Below are 22,852 nucleotides of genomic sequence, written 5' to 3'. Positions count from 1 at the left end.
GCTAGCTATTGCAGTGTTTGAGTTCAAGATGGAAAACGAGATGGATGAATGAAGTTAACGGCATTGAAGAATACGAGCAAAATGTATATTGACACGATAAACTTTGAACGTCAAGTTATGATTGCGAAAACAGATATTCCAATAGAAAAGTTATTAATGATCGACTTCGAAGGTCATGTTTCAGTGTGAACAAGTGAAGACTTTGCGAATTGAGACAGAGAACAAATCTATAAAAGCCTGGAACTATCCTGCTATCCTTCCTGGGAAATCTTAGGTAATTCAGCACTCAGCCGACTTGTAATGCGGAGTCACAGGGAGACACCTGTGCTTGCATAGCTTGAGCCTATATTAGGCTTGAGGAGCTTCTAAGCTTCAGGCTTTCGAATTTCACGCCTATCTAGAGCCTAATTGAACTTAAGATACAAGCTCTACTACCCTATGATAGTAGAGCGGAGATTAAGTTTTAGAGCCTTATAGCGCCTCACAGCACACATCACCTAGAAGAGCCTATAATCTCTTCTGAAATCGCTGCAACCCCCGTACTTACCAAGCCCGTCGCACATAATTAGTTCATCCTTACTATGGCTCGCTCGCTCGGGACTGCGCCAATACCCCTGAGCTACGACGGCTACCCAATCCGACTAACCACTTTGGTACTAAGCAGATCCACACGTGTGGCTGGTGATTCGTCAATCTAAATGGCTTGGCTGACATCAAGCAAATCCACTGACAATAAAAAACAACAAACCTGTTGAACTAGCTGCCGACTGTGCCCACACATCTACGAAATCTACATCGCATCGTGGATACCATTCCTGTGCCTTGATTTAGTTGGTAACATGATTGCAAATTCAAGCCGCGATGATGATCTTGAGAAGCTTGCGGTGAAGATCTCTCAGATCATGGATATAAGGTAAGGTACCAGAACTGGTAGGGCACAATTCTTTACCTTCATCCCCATCTCTACTTTCCTCTCATCCATCTCAAGATGCGTTCCTCAGTCCTCCTCACACTCGCTCTCCAAGCTACTGGTGTAGTCTCTCATTCACCCAATTCCTATTCTTTCGATCCATTAGAGCATCTAGCTGGAACCGCTCCTCCATTCGATCCTCAAGATCCACCTACTGATCCTGCTCCCCCTCAAGGATGCAACGTAACTCGAGCTGCATATCTTGTCCGCCACGCTGCAATCTACGCCAATGACTTCGACTACGAAGAGTACATTGAGCCTTTTGTACAGAAGCTCGCAAACACATCTGTGGAGTGGGCGAGCATTCCAAGTCTTTCCTTCCTTTCAACATGGCAAGCTCCTATTACCGATCCGGAAATCGAGATGTTGACCCGATCGGGTAAATTGGAAGCCACAAACTTGGGTGTAGATATCGCGCAGCGATATCAAGGTCTGAGAACCCCAAACAAAATATGGACATCCACTGCAGAAAGAACCGTGAAGACTGCGCAGTCTTTCTCCAATGGTCTTGCAAACGATGCCTCGGATATCGAAATTGTCCAAGTATACGAAGGAAAGAATTCAAGCGCCAATTCCTTAACTCCATACAAGGCCTGCCCGGCATACAGTTCCTCTGGTGGAAGCGAACAATCCGGCAAATTCCAAGAAATCTACACCAAGCCCATCACCGCACGTTTCAACAGTTTAGCACCTGCTTTTAACTTCACATCCAACGATGTTTACGGCATGTCCCTTCTCTGCGGCTACGAAACCGTGATTCGCGGCTCCTCCCCCTTCTGCGACCTCTCCGTCCTTTCCCCTACCGACTGGCTCGGATTCGAATACACAAACGATATCCAATATTTCTACAACACCGGATACGGAAACGAAGCATCCGGCGCCATTGGCTTCCCATGGGTCAACGCCACCTTCAACACTCTCATGACGGAGCAGAACAATGCATCAAACGCCACCACGGATCAAGATCTCTACATCTCTTTCACCCATCGCGAACTCCCTCCCACCGTCATCGTCGCACTCGGTCTCTTCAACAACTCCGCCTACTCCGGCGCTAACAATATCAATGGCACCATGCCCCTCAACGCCATTAACTACAACCGCGCTTGGAAATCCAGCGCCATCCTCCCCTTCCTCACCAACGTCGCCATCGAGAAGATGGAATGCGACAGCTTTGGCTACGACGCAGGAACCTACTACAGAGTCCTAGTGAACAATAGTCCACAGGATTTGGTTACTTGTACTGGGGGACCAGGAACAAGTTGCAAGGAAGAAGATGTTCAGGACTGGTTGGGCGAGAGAGCCGAAGTAGTGGGCTCATTTGTGGATGTTTGTGAAGTGGAATATAATAATGGGACGGATATTTTCAGTATTTATTAATTTGTTCGAAGATAACTTTGGCTTCGCTTCTGAGGATGAGGGGGCTCATTTAATAATTAATGGAATAATATACGTTTTTAAATACTTTCATGTTTGCTTATGTAGTGATAGGGAGCCATGTAGTAAGACAGTGCTATTTTTTGCAACACCATTGGCAATATGCACTTGTGGGGAACATCTAGTCATAACTTATTTATAGGCATTACTTCCTAGACTGTTACATACACACACCTAGATAGCATTTCCAAGCTGTCCCACCCACCCATTCACCCGACCATCTATCCCGTTCCTTCCATCCAAACCCAAACAATAATAACCTTCCTCCCAATCTATCCTGCCAAAAAAAAAAGAGAAAACATCAAAATCATTCATTCATAACCACCCACTCGTTAACTCTTATAAAAAAAACCTACAAACTGCCCCCCTCATTCACTTTCGTTTCCCTTAACGCGAGAATCCTTTCAGAAACGCTTCTAGAACATCTCTCCTCTTCTCCTCCACCACCCTCTTATTCCTCTCTTTAACTCCCACATTCGCCTTAAAAACTATCCCCACAAACACATCCGCAAAAGCCCTGTTAACTTCTCTCCTCCTAACTGCTGCCGGATCTTCCGGAAGTGGCGCTGCTCTTCCCTTCCAACTCAGCGTTCTTTTGACCGAATCGAATCCGATACGAACTGCTGTATCGAGGGAACGTCTTACTTTAGGTATTGGTGCTAATTCCCCAGCTACACGGGAAAGTGTCGATGTGAGGAAGACGAATGAGATATTGTGATGAGGCAACGAGGATAGAAGATCTAGTAGCCACGCTTTTGTTTCTTCGACGTCTGATTGGGTATTAACTCGAGATACGATATCGGAATCGATTTGCGCGCATAGATTTGCGGGAACAATTCCATCGGTAAGACTGCGTAGGAATAGGATGAAAACTTCTGCTACGATTTCGAGTCGGTGGGCGGCTGGAATTTCGACGGGAAATATATCATATATACTTTGATCGGCGTCAAGAGCTGTTAATACTTGACTTTTCAAAGCGGTCCTAGTAGGTTCATCTTTGTATCGCCATGTTTTCTCATCAAATGGCCAACCGGGAGAATCTCTAGGTATCATCGCTCCTTCCAACATGTTTGAATCAGCCACGACACGATCTGTGAGAGAATCGACAACTTGTGTGAGTTTAAGTAATTCTCGAGGTGCAGACCAAGTTACTTCTTGGCCTCTATTGACGGGAGGTCCGGGTTGGCCTCTTGGACGGGGTAATAAAGCTCGCACGCCACCTTCTGGTATATGGATGAGCTCTTCAACGGATCTTCCTAGACAAGATTGGAGCCAGTTTGCCTTGATCGGGATAAAATGATCTCTTCCATCTGTAACTCGTAATACCAATACATCTTCGAGTAAGACAACCCCATCATTCAATGACTTTACAGAGGAAGGATCGTGCACTAAAACCTCAAGTGTGACATTGATTGCATCCCCAGGTTCCAGCGTAACCTCTCGTTTAAGATCTTGTAAGGCTCTATCGTCTTCGTCCATAGAGAACCCTGCAAACCATACACTGAGCCATGGCGGTGCAATTCTGTCTTCTTGGCCTTCAACACCCGGTCTATCAACAAATGCAAATGTAGATGTGACTTGGCTTGTATTTGCAATCGTGATGTTTCTAGATTTTCGGTGTTCGAATTCTACATCACCAAAATCAACAGCCCCACTCCCGTCGTTGGAGTTCTTTCGAGATTTACCACTTTGATTCTCCTCTGTATTCTGTGAATGATCTATAACGATGGTTATTCCAGGACGAGCTTCATTCTCCGCTCGATCAAGGTCTCTAGCAACCTCTTGCTGTACCTTTGACTTCAGTTCGGGTACGACCGCGTCATATTCCAAGGTAAAAACAGCATCGAGTGGTTTGTGATCCGATGAGAGAACTCGTTGATGTGAGGTATAAATATCCAAATTTATTCGATCAACAAATCCATCCCTAGTTATTACTGGTGCATTTTCATTGTCCTCAGTTTCATCGTATTCGTCATATTCATCATAATCGTCGCTCTTGGAAGGCGTGGTCTGTTGCTCCCCATCTTCATCCGGATCGTAGCTAAAGAGAACATCTTCATCGTCGGTAGCATGATCCATTCCTTGAGCCTTCATTTCTTCATCTTTTAATCTTGCCATTGCCTCTTCATTCATCTTGGCATCAAACACCAATTTGTCTCTCCGTGTTCTGAATAGAATTCGGTCACACCAACTTGGTGCCCTCTTCTTCTCACTAGAATCAAAAACACCCATGCTACCTACATCGTATTTATAGGTTGGAAGAAATGTTACCGGCCCTTCTCTCCAGCCATCGTGAAACGCCCTTCGAGCTTTCTGCACATGCCTTAATTGGTCATGTGGCAATAATGAATCTATGGTGGCTTGTAATGAGGCAGGATCTTGGCTCGGATCTTGTATGAAATCGTCTGGATCCGGAAGCGTGGTCACAGTAGAAGAATCATCGTTCGGGTCAAACGTGCTACTGCTTTTACGTATCTCTTCCTCGGATTCGTCATCGCTATCAATAGACCTGATTACAATCGGTCCGTCGCCAGCATCAATTTCGTTATCAATCTTCTTTCTTGATCGCGACCCAATGCCATATTCTCCCTTCGTATGAAGCATTAACAATCGTCGAATATCGTCTCCCGGTAAGCCCTCTAATCTGAAGTTCAGATCTCCAAACCAGAAAGCAAAATCTTCATCCCCGATGCTCTCCTGAGCATCATCTAGAACTCCACCTCGGCTTATAGGGTCGAAATGCGTTCTTTGCAATATTTGTGAGACGTCCCAAATTCGCCTTTCCAAATGCGCTTTATCGGTCCCCGAAGCCAAATGTGAATTCACGAATACAAGCCGAGTTGTTTCTCCCAGTACTATCCTAGTAGTGATTGCGCCTTTGTTCCCTAGATATCCCATGAATCCGGTTCCAATACTGACGGTACTGACAGAACTTATCGTAGGTGCGACAGCTGGGGATGCGTAGATGAACATGAGTAGACCAGAGAGCTGTTGTTCGGCCACTAAAGTATAACCTTCTGGCAAAGCCCCAGAAAGTGCTTTCCTCCATATCGTTACAGGATTATCATTTGAATAAACTTTGCCAATATATTCCTTCGCAGACGTGAGCTGAACAACTTCTTGTAATCCCAAAACATATAATCCGACATCTTCTCCTCCGGCAATTATTCCTTCATCGCCATGCGGGATTGTCGACTCTTTCTTCCTCCTCCTTGATTCTTGTTCCTCGACACTTTCTATGTTTGACTGACTATTCTCCTTCTCAATCGCATTGGCTATCTCAAGCCCAGCTAGTCGCTTGTCAATCCCTTTGCCTTGCGCAAACCAACCTGCGAGATCTTTCTCGGTTCCAGGGCAAGCAGCAACATTCCAGCAACCAATCTTTATTTTGATATTATGCGGCCGAGTATATTCGTCTCGTCGCGCATAGACGGCTTTCGAGAGGGATTGTGGGCTGGAGGTCATAGGCAATTCGACTTCGACAGGCTCCTCGTCTATCGAATCTCTCATGTTTGAGGCCATCTTTGAAACTTAGTAACGGGTTCCAGCGATAACAGACGAGTCAAGGTTTCATGACATATTGATTTTGCGCAGCCTACTTCCTTTTAATGTTTCTCGAAGACCGTGCTCGGGTTTCTTCTTCCTCGTCTTCTTCGGCGTCTTCTTGCTTTTTCCTTTTGTTCTTTAAATACCCGGGACCAAATGACGTAGACAGAAAGCTCACCGGGGGCGGTGTTCCTAGAAAAGACAGAAAGCTTGCAGTGTAATGATTGAGCTCGAAGTGCGCGGGTTTCAATGGCAATGGATGAGTGTATGAGAGAGCGAATGCCAGCTGATGTAAACCACTGAAAGGATAGCAGTAAACAAATTAAAGCAATAACTTACCGGTGCAAGTACCTATACTTTCTATTATGGTACGGACCGAACCTAAAGTCATTGTAATTGTGGTGCTAAGAGTACTATAAATGATGCTAGTGGGGGTCGTTCTAGAAGTATTAAAGCCCACTTGTTGTCCACTTGTACCCCCTTGACGGTCCAGTCATCATCATAATTTCTAGCTACGGTCGGTCGGTACATTTCACATTTCACATTTCACATTGCACCACGAGGCTGAAATCTTTCTTCCTCCATGACAATACGTACAGACTACAGCAACGCCATCCATAATACGGCCATTCTTTGCATGACGAAGGCTGAATCAAAGCCGTATTCAGTATCCCATACATACCTGTCAGATCAAGTCGAGCATCCAACTGCCTCGCAACTTCACATCAGCACTTGCGCAGCCACAAATCTCCGTTATCAACCACTTATCCACCAACAAACAGTAGACTCTCGCAGAACAACTACGTTTTTGGCCTATTTTCTACAATATCTCCGGTCTTTTATCCTCGCATAAATCAAGCCGTCAAAATGACCCCTCGAAAGCCTCGTCAGCGTCAAAATCATCCCGGTCCCTCTCAGTTACACCAAGTTCAAGCTTCCGACTATGATACCGAGACGCCAATACTAGGTCCCGCACCTCCTACTCGTACCAACGAAGAACTCAATCTATCAGTCCTCAGACGCTATCATCCATCCATCAAAAAGATCACTTCGCTCGCGGCATCGGCCACTATGTACATGTTTTCTCTAGAGTCAAAAACTTGGGAGAAACTTCCTATCGAAGGTACATTGTTTGTCTGCGAGCTTTTACCCTCGCCTACAACCGGTGCTGAAGACCACTGCATTGTGGTCCTTAATCGCAAAGGCCTTAATAATATCATTCACGATTTCAGCGAAATGAACAATGTCGAGATTAATGGGGAATATTTATACTGGACGGTTGAAAAGTCAGAGACTGTTGGAGGTACCCCTGTTGCGAAGGCTTATGGTATATACATTCATGATGATGAGACGGGTACGAGAGTTGCGAATCAGTCGGAGATTCTCAAGAATTGGAAGAAAACGCAAGCTACCATGCTTGACGTGCAAACGATAGAGAGTATGGTAGAGAACCATGGAAGTGGAGAACCCCAAGGACCTCAGTCCCAAATTCCAACCAGCCAAGTAGAAGCGCAAGGAGGTAGGAGGTTGAGTATAACAGATTTATTTGGTGCTCGTTGAACAATCCCAGCAAGATAGTTATCAGGAAAAGTGTTATTCGCTGCGTTCAAAAACGGGTACTAAATGGGGAAGCATCAAGATCTTTCGCCTGTCCATACCATGTTCATAGCTCGAAATGATCTATTAGATCATTGAGTTTTGCATCGAGCGTTGCTCCACGGCTAGTATCAAAGAAGATTATTGCCGCCGAGCCGTAGGGAATTAGAAAGAATGGCAAAGGTGGGCATCAGGAAGAGTTATAGCAAGACGGTAACCAACATAAGATCCAAAGGTCTAAGGAAGGTCGTTTGTGTGAAGGATTCTACAAACATCTGTAGTAGCCCATCAATGTAACACAGGCTTATGAAGAGGCGAATGGCATTTCACCATTTGTGTGTTTTCCAATCTTGTCTCTTTGCAAGAATATTTCTGCGATATCCTATACCTGTTGTTAGTACAAACGTGATGTTTTGGCAGCCTTTTGAAATGGCGAGTGACATACATCCACCGGGTTTGCCATACATCGAGTCATAATATCTTGCCACGTAAATTAAACATAATGCCAAACTTATTTACATGAAGATGCTTGGCCGCGTTGCTCTAAAAGGAAACATGCAAATTAAAATCTTGCAAAGAGAGCATCGATATTTATTCGTTTTTTCTTGAGCAGCCACACTTAAGCAGTACTTGGTTGGCAATATCATATAGCATCTCCTCACGAAAGTACCTCCTCATAACAACATATACATTTCATTGGTACCTATATACAACCCACAAAAGCCCTATCAAGACCCCAACAGAGATTCTTCCAAATCTAACCATTTCTGAACCAATATCGAAAGTTCTTTCCGGAAATCAGACGCGCCGAGCCACGTTTTCCGTGAGTTTGGCAAGATGGCCGATATACAGTCTGGAAGAAACCAGTGATTAAGCATATTGCGCATCCTACTCAGACCACCCAGACCAGAAAATTCCCCGATGGTGGGGAGATTTGGCTTGTTTCTCGATTGCCACAGATTCCATTCTTTGTATGCTAGTAGGGTGAGCGTGGCGAGGATACAGAGGAAGATAAACTGAAGTATCAGAAAAATATAGTTGAGGAAAGATCGAATTCGAGAAGACTGGCGAGACTTGAGACTTTGAACGATTTGTCGTAGTACATCATTCTCAGTACGTGATCTTTTCCGTCTCGAAAAAGGTCCTTGGAACATCTCATGCGCATCATACCACACCTTTCCCATCCCCTCATCCTCATTCTCCCCATCCCCCAACCCCTCTACATGATCCGCCGCCGTCACAACATCCATAAAAACATCTTCCAAATAAAACCCCTTCCCCAATTCAAAATGATTACACCTCCCCTCCCCCCACCACATATCCCCAACTGCATCCTCCCACCCCACCAACCGATGCGCAACCAACCCTCCCTCCTCCCCCATCTGATCCCACCTCACCGCATACTCCTCCCTGCACTCCAACCCCGGAAACACACTACTAAACGCCCAATTATTCCGCACCAAAAACTCTCCCACCCATCGCGGTCCCCCCAGCAATAAAACCCCCGGCTGCGATACCGCCGCAGCCACCGTCTGCAAGTACTGCGTCTGGTAGTCGCAGCTGAAATCTACGTGGTGTCGCTCCAGAGAATAATCGATTACGTGCAGCCATTCGAATTCGCGGTTCGCGTGTGCGGCTAGGTGTGTTTTGCCGATGCCGGAGAATCCGAGTATGATTTTTGCGCGTTGGATTTTGGGGGTGGGGAGCACCGGTTGGGTGATTTGGGGAGGAGAGCGTGAGTGAGGGGTCAGAGGTGATGGCTTAGGTGGGAAGTGTGAATATCTGGATGTGCTAGGTGGAGTCGTAGGGGTTGTTATTGCTGTTGTTTTTGATGCTGCTATTTGTCTCGCCATCCGGACTTATTGGTGCGATATAATTGTTTTGCGAATGTAATATCATATTTGAAGAATTCTGTAGAGGGGAAGATCTCATAGAATTCATATTCAAAAGGGGGTGGGGTTTGGTGAGGATTTTCGATGGCTTGCAGAAACATATTATCGTTCTCGTCAGTAATTCTCTCAATGTTTGGGAAATCGATGCAAATGGGTAGAATCCGAATCTGAAAACATTGAAAATAAATTCGAGGAACGAATAATCGATCATGTCTTACCTGTGCTGTCTAACTAGGAAAAAATGTTTGGGTGTGGCTGGCAGCATTCCGAAAGCGTCGCTTAGGTTAGGGGATATTGGTTTTAGGCCGTCTTCAATCATTCCCAAGACTTCTTCATCGGGAAGTTCACAATAAAGTATGGATTGATGTTAAATTTTAATATCGAGTAGTTACTAATCAAATATCTATTTACATTATCATAGCCAGCTATTCTGGTTTCCATCTATCCACTCAGCAATACCGTGCCAGCTAAGAATTTTCCTCTTTAAAAGATACACCTGGGAAGCAAGCCCCCACTCAACACTTAAATTACAATGCGTAAATTCATGACGTAGTAATCTGCCTGCATGTTCAAGACCGAAGAGCGAAAGCGTCTGTATTACTGGCTCTCAATTTGGCTGTGCTCATCTGCAAGTGAGATTGCAAGATGACATGACAAGGCGTATCTGCAAGTCAGCTCGGCGTTGATGTTTCCGATAGAAGGGGTTGATATTTAGGATTATTGATAGGTGTTCTATGTACTTATGAAGATTTCTAAGACTATTTGACACATGAAGTTTATTAGAGTATTAATTCCGCTTGCGATGTCGTCATGTCATCAACTTTTATTGTAATATATGAGCATAAGCAGCTTCTGGAGACCAGAGACACTTTAAAGTGCAGAATGGCGGCGATTGTTTCTATCCTACCAAATTAACGAGTCTTTAGGAAAGAATATAGGTCATGGTAAATCCAACTGTTTGTTTTCTCCTTTATGCCTTATTCTTAATTCTTCATTGCAGTCTATATGAGAGATACTCTGTCTTACTTGCGTGTGTAGATAGGTAGCTACAGACTTATCTCGAGATTTGGAAGTTTGTTACTTCGGGCCCAATTAGGGATGCATGCATTTGTACAGGGTAGGTGTCTTGCATACGTGGGATTATTGTGTCGTTTTAGTTTTGAGATTAGTTGGTGCTATAATGAATAAAGCAGCGTCTAGATGGTAGAAATTAGACCGTGTGATTGTGTGGTGTGCGAAGTTGAATATGTTGGCGCAGACTCATTAGTATCTGTCCTACTTGCTAGATTTTGGTTTTCAATTAGAGAACAGAATATGGCCATCTAGTGGTTGAGTGTAAGCAACTTCATCAAGTATCTGAAAGGTTTTCGCAACATTCACGATAGTGGCATGGCTGTCAATATCAACATAAGATCCTTCTCATTACGGAATATCTCCATGAATTGCCGATTGATTTTCGAAACTAAATCGAACCAAGCCACGCAATCCCGAATATCTTCTCGGGTATCCGCAAGCCACCAACCCACATTAAAGGGGGCACTCTCGCTTCGCACTCACATATCTCCCTGCCCCATCTCCGCCACAGTCAAACACGAGATTTCCACGCATCTCCATCCGCAACGGCAAAGAAACAACAATCTAATCCCATCCCAATCCCCCACGGACATCGATCCTTCGCACAACAAATCACGTAGCAGAAAACACAATCCACAGGTTTTCCGGCTCAGCCCAACCCTTCCATTTCCATATATTTCCCAGTCGCATCCCTATTTGAGAGAATTCAAGCATTCTATTTCTAGAAATTCTTCCATTCTCAAGTATTATTGGTTCTCAAGCTTTATTACCCAAACAGTAAATTATATCTGCGAATCAGATAAAGTAGCAGGGTCAGCATTTCTACGTAAGCAAGCAGGTATCCTGACTCATCTTCCAATCATCTTCTTCTGATCCTGGGAAATGCAGGTTTTGGGATCGGAAGGTATGCTTCTTACGGTTGTTTCTGATGGCGAATGCAAGGCTGATGTGATCTGATCCACACGCCGGATGAGGACTGCCTGGGAACTTCTGGGATGGACGCTCGAGTCGAGTTTTTTCGATTCAACGGTTTTTAGACCAGAAGAAATGTGAATGGAGAGTCTTTGAGTGGATTTTGGTATTCTAGTGGTTCTTATTAGGTGAGCTCTAGATGGAATTTGAATAGACATTTTGTATGGTTGTTGTGTTTTCTTTCTCGTGGATACTGCAGGAAGTGGCGACGTATTTTATAAGAAATGCACGATTCAAGGTGTAAATTCCATCATAAATTTAAATTGCTTGTTTTAAAGTCTAAAATCTAACCATATCAATGCGTATCAGTCCGTAAACCCTTGACTGCGTTGAAGTCCCCAGCCAGTTCGCACTGGCAATGTAAAATCTAAGAATCTAAAGACAAAAAAAACAACCCTAACATAATGCATCACTCATCCAGTGTAGTAGATGCAAATTGTTCAACTCCCAGTGTGTTGGCCAGCAACGCTAACGATACAACGATCTAGACCATAACTCATACAAAGTCCCAATGCCAAACCCATGCCAGTTCCAAAAGATATCCTATACTCGAAACCCCAACCATTCAAACTTCCATTTCCAAAAGAATACTGTGCACCAAACAAGTTCATAGTCAAATAACTGATAACATGTTGTACATTTCGAGACATATCGAGATCTGTAAACCATCGACCGAGTGTTTTGCCGAAATTCAAATCCGCGACACAACACTACAACAGTAACTGCAAGAAGCAGGTCACAAGTTTCGTGCTAGTAAGATGACGAATGCAAACCGCAGGTGTATCCGACGAGTAATGTTCTTTCTTCAACATAATGACCCGGTGTTCCGTACGCGGGACACATGTCGATCGCGTGGGTGTAGTAGATACATCTGCAAACAGAATAACGTTCGACGAGTACGTAGCACATGATCTCAGACTTGTGTGGCTCAACGATACTCTCGATGTTGAATGGGAAAAGAAAGATTTATGAGGTATAATGGCGATATGGGTCGAACTGTCAAGATTATCGAGAGGTATGATCCGAACAGATGAGTAAAGGATGTATGGTCTGCAAGTTGCAGAGGAGATGACTTCTGTCGATCATTTGCATCTTATATAGTACAAATCTGCATCGGTCAACATAAATTTAGCAAGAGAAAAGGGCGACTTGAAGAACAATGATCCTTCAAGTCTTCGCCTCATTATTGTAGCTGAAGGCTAAGGCTGCCATGACTATGATGACTTCTGCCATTATAGACGTGACTCTTAGCATATACGAATGTTGAATCTCCACAAGTGGTTAGGTCTCTTCCAGGTTCCATGATAAAGAACCGAGGTATGATACCTAACAATGAAGGTAGTTCCAAAGCATTAAGATAAACCCGAGGGGTCGCGGCAATCTGCTGAGAAGAACCAAAAGCCGTTGACCAGTTTCGGGAGGATTAGCATGGCTTTAGAGGCTGAGTCCCTTGCCATTCAGATCAGGCACAGCAATGGCTTTATAGACGTTCAATACAAAGCTTCCCATTGGAACGAGCTCGATCTATGCGTCGCACCGCTTGGAATTGCAGTCATGTGTTTTGGAGTCCCTGGTGGAGATGCACAGCTGCAGCCCTATGGTAGGGCTGCAGAGTTCGTGTGTTTGGTATACATTGCACTCTCCACCCTTCTACTGGTTTTCGATCAGACTTTACTATTGAAGGTAATCTTTAAACGTAGTATTATGCCTGAAATATGCGGTCAGCAAATTGTTCCACTTGCCTGCTGTTCTCTTGACATAGTGTTTATCATTGCCTGTTTCAATAACCTCCGATTCTTGTACTCGGAATGGCCGTCACAATGCATGCAGGGCCTGATTTCCCGAACTTGATTTGTTTGGTCAACAAGTAGCTGGCACCCATAGTGACTCCTGAGAGATAATAGTTTGCATCCAGGGTCACTCTTTCCACCGAGACCTTGCATTGTATAAGCTACCGGTACGCGCCGAAAACCCAAGTCCGCATTTTTAGTGCTCTTCAGCGTACTGATGAAGAAGTCTCACAGGTTGAGCATACGACCTAGTATATTTCCGATGTGTCTATCCTTGAGGCTTAGACTCCATGGATATCAGAATCAGGTTATACCGGAGGGATCTTTCAACTAAGACCCACGAATTGCAGCACTTCTCTGTAAAAGCGGTGACCCGGCGGTGGTAAATGAGGGAAAGGTGAGCGCAACGGTGAGTAGCAATCATGCACAAGAGGTGGTGTAGATGTAATACGACTTCACCTCTGCAGAAACTCATGCAACTCCAGGGGTGTTACATCAGCTTTATCAATAATGAGTTTTTCATATCTAGCGCGGCCAAATAGTTACTCCAGCATTGATTCGATTGAGATCTATATATGTTGAATTGAAGCCTTTTAGAACAGTTCTCAGCCTGGATTAGTGAAATCGAGGTTCTCAATCGCATGCTGTGGCTGTCAGACCTCACTTGTTTTGTCATATAGATGTACCAAGTGTGATTAAGACTCGAACGTTGCGTTGCCAGTCATGCAAGCATGCACCAGAGTGGCGGCTCGAATAAGCTTGAGCATCATAGGATCCAGACGTTTCCGACGAAACCGAATATTTTGATGGAGAATTTCAGGAAGTAGAAAGAATGATAAGTCAAGCCTACCTGAATTAGGCCACTTTTCTCATGCTTTCAATCTATACTTGGATAGATTAGGATTGTGAGAAACCCTGGTCAGCCTTACCACGTGGAAAGTTAAGAGGGAGCCAACTGCCTGGAGAGAGGTCGTATTCGTGTAGCTTTGATTTACATGAAAGGTGGTTGTGCTACCCCGGATGACGGAGATGTCAAGTAGACGAACCGGCGGGGCGATATGTTGAAATCATACTCTCAGGGCAAGGCAAATCGTAGCAACAACAAATTTAATACGCCGCATGATGAACTTCCTCTGTCTGTTGCATCGAATGTCGGTGAGCTTCAGATCGTTCTAATAGGGAAGGTGACACCCTCGGGATTCTTCTGCAATTGAAAGTTAAGGCTACTTCATATGGATCATGTCACGTGACATATTGTTCTACGCATAGTTTTTTACACGTGCGGTGTCTACCTATGATTGACTACCATCACATCTGTTCGAAGATTTTAACTACCTATGGGCATTCACCAAGGCGTTATCTGATCATCCGTATACGCACATATCGTTCTTCATAATTTCATCAAAAAGCCTTCATCTCGAACTGCATAGATAGCAGCATGTTGAGAAAGCAGCTATTGTGAGAAATATGCCATGCAGCGACGTGGTTGACAGCAAATCATGGTCTTCTAACGGAAAATGTCCCGAAACAATAACCTCATGAATGCAAACATGTTTGGACATTTCTTTTTAGCGTTTTCTCACATTCGAGGTGTCGCAACGAGTGGTATATCAATCTGCGCGTGAGTACTGCGCAGTCGAAGTCGCGTATCAATATCAATATCATATTCTGGACCTTCTGATTCACTAGTTATCCGCAGGGAGATATCATTTCTGTCACACAGCCCTCAACGAGTCTTGTGAATAATGTTGAGTTTTCAAAGTGAGATTTACCGAATCGTTGTTTCCAACAGTGAGGATTCAGAGTTTGATTGGCAAATCGTATTCACTTTTGTATTCAATGGAGGCAACGCGTATGTTGATGGCACAGTTGCATTGATATCTACCATACGCCTCAATGAGCTGGCACTATTCAGATTGATTGTATCTTTTGTATGGGCTTTTTCTGGTCGGATCAATAAGGTTGTGAGCCACCGCTCCAAATAAAGCAATATTCTCATTTCGCTTCATTACTGTGCCACTCAAAGGAAGCACGTTACCTAATCAGTCCAGCATATTTCAACTCCGTCTAGGATTCTAAGTTTCAAAAAATAATAGGAAGACGAAGATAATAAGCACTGCTTACAATTGTTTTCGTGAGCCGTACCCTTTATTTGCCTTGATCCCTTTCTCTTTTCTTTTCCCGCTTGTTTCTACCCAAAATCAATCTCAATTTGTCTGAAATGTTTTCGAAAAATCTTAGACTAAGGCTGCTGGCCTTGGTGTCAACGAGTGTCTTGTTAAACTCAGCAGTAGCGGCGACAGTAGATGGCTGTGGAGCAGTTTCTAATGTCATCAAGACACATAACCATGGTCATCCAACAGGTAAAACAAAGTTCGTATACTCACAAGTGGTGACTAACGTGATCATCTAGCAAGCACCCAAAGATTCAATGCTTCCCTTGCTCTTCAATGCCTTCAATCTGTGCCCTTGGATGTACAGCGCTCATCAGATTTTGTTGATTATATAGAGCCATTCTGGCAGTTCCAGAGTACCCTAGCCTATCTCAAAGACCCTCCATCAAGCTACCCGCTACCTGGCGCTGATATGCTAGGAGGTCTAGCTGAGATTAAAGAAAATGTTAATTCGGGATATTATGCAAACCAGTGGGAGTTTGAAAAGGATCTCCATTCTTTGGGAAACATATTGCCTCATGATTTTCACGTCAACTTACCTCTTCCCCTGATGAGCGTCTTCTCCTTCGGTACGTCAGATGGACCAATAGTATCAATATCATCCGACGGCTTGGCAATGCCAGAGATATATTTCAAATGTATGTACAGGGGCCTCAATCTAATCGATCATCGTCTAGTAAGTGCTAACCTTGCATAGATGATCTTGACAAGCAGAACAACATGACACTATCCAAAACAGGTAATTGGACAGCATCACCACTAATTAAAGTCAATGGCCAAAATGCCACTTTATATCTTGAATTTATCAGCCAGAGTACGAGTGTCTATCAAGATAACGATGCCAACTATAATCAAATGTTTTATTCAATACCGAATTTGGCGTTTTTCGGAAGCAGTGGAATGTTTACGTCTGGAGCATATATTTATGGATTTTCGGCCGATGTTATCCAGTATACTTTCGCCAATGGAACCAGCATAAACGCAGAAATTTATGCATCAACAAGTCTCAATTTTACATCCATATCATCGGGACAAGATCTATTCAACGCTGTAGATTTACCGGAATCAGAATCAACCTATTCGAGTTCCTCAGCCTCGGATAGTCGACAGAGTACTAAAACTAAGACAGCAGCAAGATCAATTACATCACTTACAGGCTATCCCGAACCAATCGTTATGCATCCGGACGGCTATACAAGCGGATACTTTTTCGAAGATACCAAGACTGCAATTTTAGCAATGCAGGGATTCATCGACCCTTATCAGAAGGATGGCAAAGCAGCAGCCGAACAACAAAGAGTGATTAGTGAGTTTTTGGCTGAATGTCAGAAGGCCAAAATGGAATACTTGATCGTGGACGTACAAGCAAATGGAGGCGGTGATTTATTCAGCGGATATGATGCTTTTAAACAAATTTTCCCATCTTTGGTTCCATTTGGAGCATCACGATATCGAGCCACCCCGCTGGTCAATTATATGGGTACCATATTTACTGGTGCCGGAACTTACGATGCCAGTCATGATTATCTCTTTCAGGCACAATCAGAGCTTGATGGCAATGGGCAGCCATTTCAAAGTTGGAATCAGGAAGACCCTAATACACCGATCTATGGTGATAACTTTACTGCGGAACTTCGTTACAACCTTTCAGATCACGTCACGATGGTAGGCCATTTACTCAACCGTAACTAATTTCATGCTAATTCCTACCATAGTCCCAATCAGGAGGCATTAATATCACAGGCTACCTAGATGAAAGCAACCCTCCCCCAGCGGTGTTCAATGCTTCGAACATTGTGATGCTTATGGATGGCGGTTGCGGCTCCACGTGTGCTATCTTTGCCGAGATGATGAAAGCTCAAGGTGGTGTACGAAGTGGTACGTCAATCCTCTACTTGCATTTGTTCTTTCCGCTAACATTCCTATAGTTGTCGTTGGAGGTCGCCCCCAACCAGGTCCTCAGCAAGGAGTATGTGGTTCTAAAGGCGCCCAAGTATTGACCTACAATGGCGTCGCATCTCATCTCGAAGCTCTACCAGACGCACAAGCATCATATCTTCAACAGGGACTCGAACTACCCGACTACCCAGCTCCAGAGTACATCCCTAACATCAAAGCCAACGTATCTCTCGGATCCACATCAAGACTAATGTCCGGCGGCCGTTTCAACCTTCGAAATAACATGCACGACGACGATGAAACATTCACACCCCTGCAATTTCAATACGAAGCTGCCAACTGTCGTTTATTCTATACTAAAAATGATATCTATGATATCACCGGCTTATGGATGAGAGTTCAATCAGTGGTATGGAGAGGCCAACCTTGTGTTTCCGGTAGTGCCATTACCGATGACGATACCATGCCATCCGGCGCCTACGACACCGTACCATTTGGCGATTCCGCATTACCGAATGTTGAATTGCCAACTCAGCCAGGCTTGGTACCCATTGGGAAGGGAGTCAAGAGTTGGGCTAGCGAGAGTGGAAATCGAGAAGAAACTGCGCAGAAAGCTTTTGTGGGGGCGATTTGGAACGGATTACTATAATTATTTGGGGAGTGCATGGAATTGGGAGTTTTACAATGAGAACATGCTGGTCTGCGTTATGGGTGTTGATAAATGCATATGCGGGGCGTTTTAGAGAGAATTTTCTAGGGATAGAGGGAAATTGATTGATAATATTGCATCGGATATGTATCCAGCGAAGATGTGGGGAGTAATGGCATCATAGGGGTGTGGCTTTAATACTAGTTAATCAAGACTACTTTTCTGTGAAGTTTGTGAGGCTCTTATTTTCTTTTTCTCGGATAATAATGATCGAGTAAAGCGTTCTGCAATGCAATACATCCAACTCACTAGCAAGGATTGGCATATTCGTAGAAGATATCGCTGTAATGCTTCCCAGCTAGGTGCTAGATCCTTCTCCTATTTCTTCAATCTCAGGTTTCAAAAAACTAGACTATTGCAGAGCTGTATGTATATGTATAAAACGACATGTTCATCCGCGCTTTTAAATCGCCAGTTAATCAGCCCACCCTCGGGTATATCCTTAAAACGCCAATATCAACCTCACGAATTGTGCTACTAATAACGAATTTACGCTCCCTCATCCATCGCATCTCCATCTCCGTCTTCTGGTGGTGCAGCATGACTTTCAAACATCCCTACAACCTTTTCTAAATCCTCCACTTCTCCGTTCCCGAGTTTCCTTCCCTCGCCCTGCCATTCCCCATCTCTCACTTCACCTTGCGAACCTAGTTCTAAGCCTCGCACGTTTTCAAGATGTCGTCTCGTTTCCTTTTCAATGAATTCTAATCTTTCTCGTCTCCAACTCTTCTCTTGCTCTCCCACCATTCCAGCCATGCCGTCGCCTTCTGATAACTCTTTCAGCCTTGGTCCTAGATTATCCAGTAACTGCTTGAGCGCAGGCAATTGCGCCAAGGCGAATTCGGTCGTAGTCGCAATAGGATGTTTTCCATCCTTCGTCAAATTGCCCTTTTTCTGCAAGAATGCCAATGAGGGGCGCTCATCATCCTCCACATCGACTTCCATCTCCGTGCCATCCTCAGCCTTGACAGTTTTCTTAGCCGAACTTGGACTTGGCGATATGATTCCTTTCAATGCCGCAATAGTTCTTTCATTCCTCTCCTTCTCTGCCCTCAACACCGCATTCAATTTCATCGTCTCCCTCAACCTCTTCCTCTGCAACGTAACCGTTTCCGACGTGGGCACCCCATCCGCCCCCTCTCCATTTTCCTCCACACTCCTAAAATCCAATCCTTCATAATGACTCAATCGTATCCAATCCTTAACATCCGGCGGCACAGCAAAAACGTTCCTCAGCAAATAAATTTCCATCTTATCGAAATTCTTGTCAATTTTCGCGTTGAGCAATGTTTCCAACTTGTAGACTCCGTTTTCGATCTCGTGTTGACATTGTGTCGCAACTTCTTCGGCAGACAGAGTGGATGTGGGTGTGAATCCAATTGAGGAGGGAGGGGCGGCGAAAAGACCTTTTTCGAGCGCATCGATGGCCCGGAAGGCCAGGAGATTGATACTGTTTATTATGTCGTCGATGACGGCCTACGATGATGTTAGAGATAGGCAATATTCAAATTGGGCAGTGTCAGTATGATCACATCTCAACAACTTACAATGGGTCTGTATGTCAAATGCTCCGTGAGGAGAGCAGTGTCTGCGGCACTCATAGTTGTGGTGAATATTAGTTTGCGCCGGTGAGGAAAAGACGACAATGGCTATTCCGAATATTTAAATAAGCCGCGGATAATGTTAGAGAATCCAAAGATAATCAGTACAAACAATTAACTAAGTAATGCCACAAGGAGAAGAGTAATTCTACTGCGTGGAATCCCTTGTAGAATCGAAGTTGAAGATGTTGACAGAGAATTGCGGGGGACGCGTTTGGCAGGGATATATTTTAGCGCGATTTCGAGTCTGGTATTGTATTTGCGCTCCCGGTGAACTCAATCACGACTCCCCGGTGACCCCTCAAACTTGGCGGAAGGTTTCTCTTGACATACATGTTAGTAAAACTCAATCATGACTACGTATTCAACATTTATTTGTTTTGGAAAGAGGTAACTAGGTTTCATACCAGCGGAGAACTATATGTGTAAACTACCTACTTATCTATTATCTCTTAAAGCATTCTAAGATAGGTTATAGATAAGAGATACGAAATTATATATGTAGTGAAGGTGTAAGAAAAAAAAAAATTCTATTCTTTCCTGTTCTTTTCAGACAGAGATGCAACAAAACTTGTCTTGAAAGAGTTAATAATCTGAGTGGGGAGCGAGATCTGCTTATAGAGAAATTTTCAATTTGTTACATTGTCCTTTACAGATGTGCAGCAACCCCTTTTTGAGCGAGAGTAGTAAATCAGATGAACAATTAACATTGACTTGCGCCCAAATACAAGGAACTCTCGTGGCTGTGAGTTGAGGACTAGAAGGTCAAAGGTCAAAGGTCACAGGTCACAGGTCACAGGTCATATGGATACTATGCTATCATTGGGGTTACACATTTTGACTGCTGGCAAGGTCATAGTCAATCTCGCTGTATTGTGATTGTTAAGAACTATGGAAGAAGTTTGGAGATAATGAATATCCAATGAGGGAGATGCAATATTTCAAAAGCAAAACGTTGATAACAGAACAAGAAGTACAGGCCTCAAAACTTAAGAATCACGCAGTACCAATACTCAAAACGCAGAGACAGATCTTTGAGAGAAGGGAAAGGAGAGACATTTGAACCACTGATCAAAATCCGTGGTATCCAGGCTAAACAATTACCAGGTCCAAGCTTGATAAACCCATAATCATAAACATAAACATAACCAAAATCATAAAACATAACGATCGTGTGCATATACCCCGGGTTGGCTCTGCTTAGCATAATCCCAGATACCCAAAAGATGGTAGAATCCCCATAGTACTTTGGGTCAACTTTCCCGGGCTTTGAATCTGGATCGATGGTTGATGATGAGCCAGGACTAATAAGAGACATGGTAGCTGCAACAACCAAGCCAAAGGTACATGGATTGGGGATGTACAAGATATCACTGCCCTGTGTCACAGTGTCGTCACGAGCTACCAATGGGGTAGTCATTGCGTCCGTGATTGTGGTAGTAGGGAACCCATCTGCAAAAGAGGGAGTCTCAGACACATACAAAGCTCGAGGTTCGATGCTCGTGTTGCTAGAATACTCGCTACGGCCAGTTCCCCATATTGTGAAAGTCTAATCTCTACGCTCGATGGAATCGGTGATGGTACTGGTAGTTGTCAGATCAGAGCTGAGCTTTGACATGTCTTTATTGACGCTATTAGGGATGTTCCTGTCATGTGTGGCTACGAGGAGTAATGTGAGGAGAAAGGTAGCGATTTGGAAGAAGCGGTGCATGTTGGAAGATAAGGGGCGGTAGGTAATCAGGCAATCGTACCATAAGAGCATGGTACTAATTCAAGGAGTATGTTGTAAGGAGTCAAAAGAAAAGATAAGTCTGGCTTATCAAATATGAACTGACAGGACAATATCTTATATACTTTCCATAGTGTAACAATTGGCATCAAGAGCATCCGAGCCACAGTTTCGGGAGCACATACGTATCTTTTTCATAATTATAGATACTGGTGTTGGCAGCCATGATAACAGCTGTTAGAAACGAGGGTTATAGTAAGACATCCGACTTTCTATGAATATAGCAACCAACAGCATATAAAATAGCTGTGGTATTACTCATTGCAAGAGCATATCCAGCTTGATGTTGTCTCTACCAACACGGCCGACCTCTTTGCGACCGGATGGTCATTCTCCCGAGAATACTGAAAACAAAGCACTCCGATATCTGAAATCACACCACTCGGATAGTAACAGCGAAAGTTTATCTAGCAGAATGGGTATTGTTATGCCATGCCAAAGTCAAAGTCAGCTGATTTTGTATTTGTAATGCTGCGCCTTCCTCTATATATGCGGCTGTTTGTCTAATTTTGTCCAAGACACTGTCTTGTGCGGATAGCTTTTCCGAGTGTACAATCTATCAAATTCAAAAAAGGGGACCAAGATTGATTAGATTATAGATGACGGTGAGTATAATCTCCACGACCGTACGACAATAATGTCGCAGGCGACAACATCTTATTTCTAGGAGATTGGACTAATTTCCTGAACTTTGGTGTCGAATTAGAGGGCAAGTACCTGACAACGAGAAGTTTGCCCGACGATTTGGATAGTCACCATAGATCTCGCGTTCGTATCATCGCATTCATTCATGAGTCTACTAAGGAGTACACAGGTTGGAGTTCAACAATCGAACGATGCGATGGGGAAAAGTCACTTACCAATTAATCATTTTAGGTTTTTACCCATATTCAAAGATGGAGTGAGTGACAACCAAAATATCCTTTCCGGCGGATTAATCGAGGCCCGAGGGTTCCCCGCCGGATTATGCCTTGAAGAAATGTGACAATGCAAGATTGTGCCACTGCTATTGTCATTGCCATGACTTCATAATTCGAGTGTATTGTTGTTGTTCAAAAGCAATTCAATTTTAGACGCATCAAGGGTATGTTCCTACTCCTGATTTCAAACCTCTCGGGGATGTCGGGCTATATACCTGCGTTTCCATCTCCTTACGCTCCCAATGCCCGTGTGTACCTGCCAAAATCTTGAAAGCTGACGGCAAAGCTTGAAATTTGAAATTTGTTACTCAGGGTACTTTCGGAGGTATCACCAAATCCTACGACGGCCCGAGACGTAGGAGCTTTCCGCCAATTAAACTTTTACCATGTTTCTATGTCATCGGACAAGTTCTTGGGTGTGACACGGCATTGCTCTTCTACAGTAGCTCCTTCCTTCGAACTCTTTCAAGAACCGGCATGAAAATA

At 44.0% G+C, this 22,852-nt stretch overlaps 7 protein-coding genes across 7 annotated transcripts; 3 read left to right on the top strand and 4 right to left on the bottom strand.

Moving 5' to 3' along the window:
- The first annotated feature begins 262 nt into the window (after positions 1-262).
- BCIN_10g03770 (hypothetical protein) lies at positions 263-2,511 on the top strand. The gene has a single exon (XM_001549943.2). The coding sequence runs from the start codon at positions 989-991 to the stop codon at positions 2,345-2,347; it is 1,359 nt and encodes a 452-aa protein (XP_001549993.1). The 5' UTR covers positions 263-988; the 3' UTR covers positions 2,348-2,511.
- Positions 2,512-2,515: 4 nt separating this feature from the next.
- On the bottom strand, positions 2,516-6,364 carry Bcinp51. Its single transcript, XM_001549944.2, has one exon. The coding sequence runs from the start codon at positions 5,924-5,926 to the stop codon at positions 2,792-2,794; it is 3,135 nt and encodes a 1,044-aa protein (XP_001549994.2). The 5' UTR covers positions 5,927-6,364; the 3' UTR covers positions 2,516-2,791.
- A 69-nt stretch (positions 6,365-6,433) lies between these two features.
- Positions 6,434-8,066, top strand: BCIN_10g03750 (hypothetical protein). The gene has a single exon (XM_001549945.2). It carries the CDS (start codon positions 6,818-6,820, stop codon positions 7,508-7,510), a length of 693 nt encoding a protein of 230 aa, XP_001549995.1. The 5' UTR covers positions 6,434-6,817; the 3' UTR covers positions 7,511-8,066.
- Positions 8,067-8,085: 19 nt separating this feature from the next.
- Positions 8,086-9,920, bottom strand: BCIN_10g03740 (hypothetical protein). Its single transcript, XM_024695581.1, has one exon. It carries the CDS (start codon positions 9,397-9,399, stop codon positions 8,275-8,277), a length of 1,125 nt encoding a protein of 374 aa, XP_024551375.1. The 5' UTR covers positions 9,400-9,920; the 3' UTR covers positions 8,086-8,274.
- A 4,670-nt stretch (positions 9,921-14,590) lies between these two features.
- BCIN_10g03730 (hypothetical protein) lies at positions 14,591-18,207 on the top strand. The gene is made up of 5 exons (XM_024695580.1): positions 14,591-15,637; positions 15,688-16,086; positions 16,146-17,113; positions 17,164-17,326; positions 17,377-18,207. Exons 1-5 carry the CDS (start codon positions 15,496-15,498, stop codon positions 17,994-17,996), a joined length of 2,292 nt encoding a protein of 763 aa, XP_024551374.1. The 5' UTR covers positions 14,591-15,495; the 3' UTR covers positions 17,997-18,207.
- A 14-nt stretch (positions 18,208-18,221) lies between these two features.
- Bcmtw1 lies at positions 18,222-19,860 on the bottom strand. The gene is made up of 2 exons (XM_001549952.2): positions 19,604-19,860; positions 18,222-19,532 (listed from the first exon to the last, which is right to left on the bottom strand). Exons 1-2 carry the CDS (start codon positions 19,655-19,657, stop codon positions 18,546-18,548), a joined length of 1,041 nt encoding a protein of 346 aa, XP_001550002.1. The 5' UTR covers positions 19,658-19,860; the 3' UTR covers positions 18,222-18,545.
- A 642-nt stretch (positions 19,861-20,502) lies between these two features.
- On the bottom strand, positions 20,503-21,452 carry BCIN_10g03710 (hypothetical protein). Its single transcript, XM_001549953.2, has one exon. The coding sequence runs from the start codon at positions 21,075-21,077 to the stop codon at positions 20,640-20,642; it is 438 nt and encodes a 145-aa protein (XP_001550003.1). The 5' UTR covers positions 21,078-21,452; the 3' UTR covers positions 20,503-20,639.
- Positions 21,453-22,852: the final 1,400 nt, after the last annotated feature.

This window comes from Botrytis cinerea, chromosome 10, assembly GCF_000143535.2.
Source record: "Botrytis cinerea B05.10 chromosome 10, complete sequence".
NCBI classification, from domain to species: Eukaryota; Fungi; Ascomycota; class Leotiomycetes; order Helotiales; family Sclerotiniaceae; genus Botrytis; species Botrytis cinerea.
The sequence above is the reverse complement of the archived record's forward strand: the minus strand, read 5'-3'. Positions and strand labels throughout refer to the sequence as shown.